Source organism: Nicotiana tabacum, chromosome 10, assembly GCF_000715075.1.
Source record: "Nicotiana tabacum cultivar K326 chromosome 10, ASM71507v2, whole genome shotgun sequence".
Taxonomy (NCBI): domain Eukaryota; kingdom Viridiplantae; phylum Streptophyta; class Magnoliopsida; order Solanales; family Solanaceae; genus Nicotiana; species Nicotiana tabacum.
The window spans coordinates 33,056,766-33,062,907 of NC_134089.1; the positions used below are offsets into that span (position 1 = coordinate 33,056,766).

The 6,142-nt window shown below is 36.3% G+C and overlaps 1 protein-coding gene across 1 annotated transcript; it reads right to left on the reverse strand.

The window, feature by feature from the left end:
* Positions 1-401: 401 nt before the first annotated feature.
* On the reverse strand, positions 402-5,929 carry LOC107769534 (putative anion transporter 3, chloroplastic). Its single transcript, XM_016588760.2, has 8 exons — positions 5,262-5,929; positions 3,222-3,448; positions 2,332-2,683; positions 2,163-2,207; positions 1,764-1,910; positions 1,216-1,353; positions 1,063-1,096; positions 402-851 (listed from the first exon to the last, which is right to left on the reverse strand). Exons 1-8 carry the CDS (start codon positions 5,691-5,693, stop codon positions 682-684), a joined length of 1,545 nt encoding a protein of 514 aa, XP_016444246.1. The 5' UTR covers positions 5,694-5,929; the 3' UTR covers positions 402-681.
* Between the last annotated feature and the right edge of the window lie 213 nt (positions 5,930-6,142).

Consider the following 6,142-nt stretch of genomic DNA (forward strand, 5'->3'; position numbering starts at 1 on the left):
TTCTGCAAAACAACCACGTTTTCCCTTACAAACAAGATGCAATTAAGAATAGATATTTGGATAGGAAACACAATGCAAAACAAGCTTTTAAAAAATAAAGAGATGAAGAAGGGTGATCTACAAAAGTAAGAGCTTTCTCAACCAAAGCAATGTGATTGATTTTGATGGCAAACATCTTCCTAAGAACTTGAGTTCTCTTGACGGTCGTGGACGGTGTTGATAGATTTTAAAAGAAGTCGTGATAAAGGTGTGGGTGATCAATATATGACTTTTGGTGTAAATATTTTTAGTGTTCATCAAAACCGATAAGTGCTTATAAGCTAGTGTAATGAAGCTTCAATATGGCCTGGGTGGAGCTCCTTTCCTGAGGCCAAGGACAAATACAAGAGGATTTGCCAAAATTTATGCTTCCAAAATTTCTCTAATATATTCTTCTAAAAGTAACTTAAATGTTTACAAGGGTGAAAAAATAAGTAGGCTATTCCTCTTTCCTTCGAAAGATAAAATAGTAAACTAGACATGAAAATATATATATATATATTCTCACTCACATCCATGAGACTGAGTGAAAAGAAAAAATTGAATATTTGTAAAGGATGTAATTATTGTCCTTTCTGCTATCTCTAAATGAATTTATCCTCATACAAGCCAGCCAACATTTGGAAAATATTAGACTAGAGTCTAAAAAACTCTCTCTCCTGTGGCATAGATATTCCAAAAGATGGCTGTGACAAAGTAGAGGCAAGCAGTGAGAGTTAAGAATGCTTGAAAGGATCCTAGCCATTGTACAAAGAAGCCTGTTCCAATTGTGCTTATTATAGCTGCCAGTGTCCCTGCTGAATTTGAAATCCCTGTTTGATAAGAGGAAAAACATGTTAGGTGCACAAGAAAACCTCAAGAGATTTAGAAGTCGTTTGGTTTGAAGTATAAGGAAATTTAATCTCCATATAAAGTTTCCGGTATAAAATCCAGCATAAATAACCTATGCAACATAATCCATGCATAACTAGACCGTAAACAAAACGACCCCTAGAGTGGCAGAAGGTTACAATAGATACTTACCATGTAGAAATCCTGCATACTGAGGTGCAATATCCTATCCAAAAAAGAAAAGGCAAGCTAAGTAAATTGACTTTCAGAGTAAAGTTAACTGTCAATAAGTAGCTTTAGAAATTAGTTTAAAGGAAGAATCAACAATTGAAATTTGTAGCTTACTTGCATATTAAGTAGAAAACCAGCTTGGCTGAAAGAGCTGAAGCTCAGGGCTATAGTTATCATCACTGCTGCAACCTCAGGTGTTTTGGCATAATTCAAGCAGAGCAAAGACATCCCGGGACCAATGAAACCGATAGACTGCAATATTTTAAAACAAAATAGATGTGGGAATTTCATAAAAAGCTCAAATCAGGTCATGAATGCTGGACAGATCAAGAGAATAGTAGACTAAGATTTTGGATCAGCCAAACCCCTTATAAGAAGAAAAAAATGGATTATCAACATAACTTTCATATCTATGAATGATAATTGAGGAGTACAAGTGCGAGGAAATGAAGAAATACACTTGTGCTGTGTAATTGTAATATATCATTTGCTGGTCATGACTGTCTTCTCAAAGAAGGCGTAATTTGTTGCAAGAACACCATATCATTATAGGCCATTTTTTGCGATCTCTAAAGACAACTTAAACTACAGATTCTAACATTATGTTACCAAACAAAGTTATTTCCCCTTTATGCAGCTGTTACAAATGGCAGATAAGTTACCTGCATGACTTTCCTGACGAATGTCAATGAGTACCCTGCTTTGATTAGGAAATCTGATGCAGCTCCAGCAACATAGCCTGAGAATGCCATTGTGCCCCATGGTACTGCACTAAACCAAGCTGCTTGTTTCAAATTCACATTAAAAACCTGGAAACAAAGAAAACAATTTCTCTCAAGCAGATATCAAGAAGACTTTCGACAACATTTTCCTGAAAATAGGCTCTCAGTCTAAACACCTATGGTCCTAGTATATTTGCAGTACAAGATAAAGAATGTAACTTAGAACAAATTATCTGGACGGAATTTTTCTTTATCTTCTAAGCAGAATTGGACCCATGCAAGATCTTCTGCCTTGCCACAGGCGAAAAGGCAGATGAAATAAAAGGAACTGTGACTCACCGTTTTGAAATAAACAGGCATCCAGGAGAGAAGAACAAAATATCCCTGCAACAAGTTAAAGATTTTTTAAGTTAACTACACAGACTTCAAATTTCAAATATTTTATCGTCAAATATAACATCAATGCTCTGGTACCAAGAAGGAACCAAGTCAAAGAAAGAGGGGCTACCCAGTTATTAGTGACGTTAGCAAAAATAATAGCCCAAGTGGGCATTTTTGACAACAGCAGTTGCAGTGGTGGAAGTTCTCCTTTTTTTAGAGGAGGAGAATCTGATTTCCCTGCTTGGATCAACCTCAGCTCTGCTTTTGTTATAGAATTGCTTTCTTGTGGATCATTTGTCACCCGGTTAATCCACGTTGTAAGCCAGAGAAGCCCAAGAGATGAGAAAAGGATGAAGGGACCAGAAATTCCAACCGAGGACATAAATAACGGAGTTAGCACCAAACCCACAACATTTCCAAGATGGAACCCACCCATGGATATTCCAACAGCAGTCGCCCGTTCATGGCTTGGAAACCACCTGCATAATTGGAGGAACATACAAACTCAGCTATTCTTGAACATGCAGAACATATTCTTTCAGTTACATAAAGCCATAATATACAAGGAACCAATGATTTTAAATCTTAACATTTGTAGGACTGGTCACTGCCTGCAACTTGAGCACAAACGCTTCACTTGATTAATATGCCACTAACAACATTGAAAGTCAATTAGGTGGAGTATTTTTCAGCATTTAGGAGTATCTTTCAGTTTGCCACAAGCCGATAATGAGGCAACTTCAAATCAATTGTGGTTCTCATTCATCCCCGGACCCTGCGTAAACGCGGGATGATTCGTGCATAGGGCTGCCCTTTTTATTCATTCTTTAAGCTTGGATAATGTTACATAGTATATCTTTTTCGAGAAAAATATTACGTATATTCTTAACCATATAATAATTCAAAACATTGTTGTATTCCTAATAAAGTACTTGGAAAAAGTAGATACCACAATTTCTTGGCTCTGTCCCAATAATGGTTATAGGTGTTTGGGCTACAATGAGAAATTCAAATTACCTGGACAAAAGGGTGTTCATAGAAGGCAAAGCTACTCCTTCAGCAAGACCAAAGAAAGCACGAATAGCCAACAGACTGATTGTGGAGTGATTTGCTGCCCATGGAGTAAGAAGAGTGGCGAGAGACCAAAGAGCTGCACCCCAAGCAATCACTTTCTTTCCTCCATACTTATCTACTAATGCTCCTCCAATCACAGAGGAAAATATGTAACCCCAGAGGAAAGATGACTAGTAAAGCAAAAATTGTTTCATCGTCAGCATCATAGATGATAAGAATATGCAGAATAAATGCAATACGTGGTTATAACTCTTTGCCGAAAATCTTGGAAAGATGTGCAATACACAGAAAAGCTCAAACATGAATCATAAAATTATACTTAGAAATACTCTTGGATATGCTTTCTTGAATTTGAAGGTGTCTGAATAGGAGCATACTTTTCCCTTTCTTGCTCAGAAAGTAACTTTATGCCACTTAGTACTGCTATCTGTAGTTATCCTATGATAGATGAGCATACTTTTCAAGTGTCAATTATGTCTTACACCAGCATCTTTAAAAACATGATTTTACTAGTTAAGATTCAAAGCCATCAAATATGTTTGTCCACAATTAATATCTGTCGGGAATTATCAGTCATCTGCCTCTCTGCAGTGCTAAAGGTTTACATAATCTCCACGATTGTGAGTTTAATTCTTACTGTCCCCCTTCTTTTCCTTCCCAGAACCACTCAACCCCCCCCCCCTTCCTTGTAGCCGGCCTTCCTCAAATAAATGATTAATAAATTGTTTTTCTAATAAGTATAACTTAAGAAAGTAATAAATGTCACTTTTGCAGAAATCCACGTAAGACTGCTTACAATAAACCTTTATGATCCGGCCACTCCTCAGACTCCGCACATAATAGGAGCTTAGTGTACCGGGCTGTCTTTTTAACTTAAAAGAGTAATATACTCACTAAAAGGGCAGGGTAATGAAGAAGACTAGTAGGTGGCCCTTTCACTTTCAATAGCTGGTAGGTGCAAAAGACTTAACTAAGAAGAACATTCTTCTCTTCTTCTTCTTCTCCTACCAACCAACTAAGAAGCAGGAAAATGACTTCCGCTGTTGGAACCAAGTAAAAATGATTTTAATAAAGCCAACTTGTAGAAGGGACCCAAATAGCAAATAAACTCTCAAAAATAAGTAATCCACAAAGGCCAGAATTAAAGGTCCCACCCTATATCACAAGCCATCCCCACTCTCTGACTGAATGTTAACAGCCAATGCTTCTGATGATTCAGATTTACATTTGTGATGCGTGTTATCTCCCATCAAAACAAGTAGCGCTAACTCTGTCAGTTAAAACTTAGACAGATTAAAAGAATCACCTACTGATAATTTTGTCTTCACTAAAGTTTGAATTTTGATTTCTCATAACTTTCACCAACTTTATTGACCTTAGACCACAACCTTTATCATCAAAAGGTAAAACAAAATTCGCATCTTCCACTTGAAAGATGTTACAGTAAAAGCTAACACAACTTGTGGGTCCCGTTCTGGCTAATTTTTAGGCTTTTTCTTGATTTCCATTCTTTTAGTGGTACTCCTTTTATTAGCAGACTTGGCAGGTATATAACAGCTACCATTCTGATCAACCACAAATGCACAAAGATTGGTTCTTTTCCCCTCATATTTTAATGAGGTCGGTGATATTCGGGCTAACTTGCGCGTATTTCGATTAATTCTATCGGATATCTGTTAACTTCGACCAGCTTAGGTATCGATAACTCTACCTATCAAAGCTTGAGCACATGAGAAGAAATGATCTTTTTTGTCTAGAAAGACTTGAGCTTAATATTGGAATATACTATAAGTGAACTCAAATAAAACAAAATATATAGAGAATTTCTATAGCCAAAAATAACCTATTTGGAAAAGAACCAAAGTTGAAAGATTCTTAACATTCAAAGAAACAATTCTAAAGCAAAACAAAACAAAAAAAAAAAAAAAAAAAGTTGAATGTATTAGGTATCACAGAAGCATCAAAAATGAGCAAAAGAAATACCTGAACAATACCCAAAAAAGAGCTGCTCCATCCATATTTAGCAGCTAAAGGAACAATAGCAACAGACATAACAACTCTATCAGCATTACACAAACACATAACACAAGCCATTAAAGCCACTACTTTAAATCTCTCTGCCACCACAAATTCACTTTCTTCATCACTTCTTCCACCTACTAACAATCCTCTCTCTATTCCCTCTGCTGTACACTTTACAGAAAAATCTCTCTGTTTCTTCTCCAAAAAGATTTCCTCTTTCAATCTTTCTCCACCAGAAAGAGACAAACTTGTCCATTTCTTTTGGATTTTTGGCTCAAATCCTATATGGGTCTTTCTAAATTTGATCAATCCAAAATGGGTATTGGAAAAAGATGAAGAATTTGTATAAGAGGAATGTGGGTGAAATTTATTTCCAAGTTTGACAGCTTCCATTGGGAAGAATCTTGAATGAAGGGGATAAAAGAATGGTGGTTAGTACCATGTAATATATGTTAGAACAACCTCTTTATATGAAACATTATGATATTAATTAACTATGAAATGGGGGTTGTTGGGAAAGGATAAATTGGATGAATTTAAATAGAAGATTGATGAGAAATGAGGAGGAGGAAGAAGGGGAAGTGCGTGTTGAGGTTGGTGAGTCCTTAGACTCGTTAAGGAGCAGGACTCGCTCTTGGGTATTTTTGTCCATTTAAAAGATTTACCTAAAATAATTAATTTCGTAGAAATGTTGGTCACGTGTACAATTTTTTTTCAATGATATATCAATACACGTAAACAATGTAAAAAGAACCGGAAGGCGGAAGCAGATTAGAATATTACCTAAAAAGGATCAAGGAGAGAAATAAACGAGATCTCCGTGAACCTGTTTGATTGGGTAC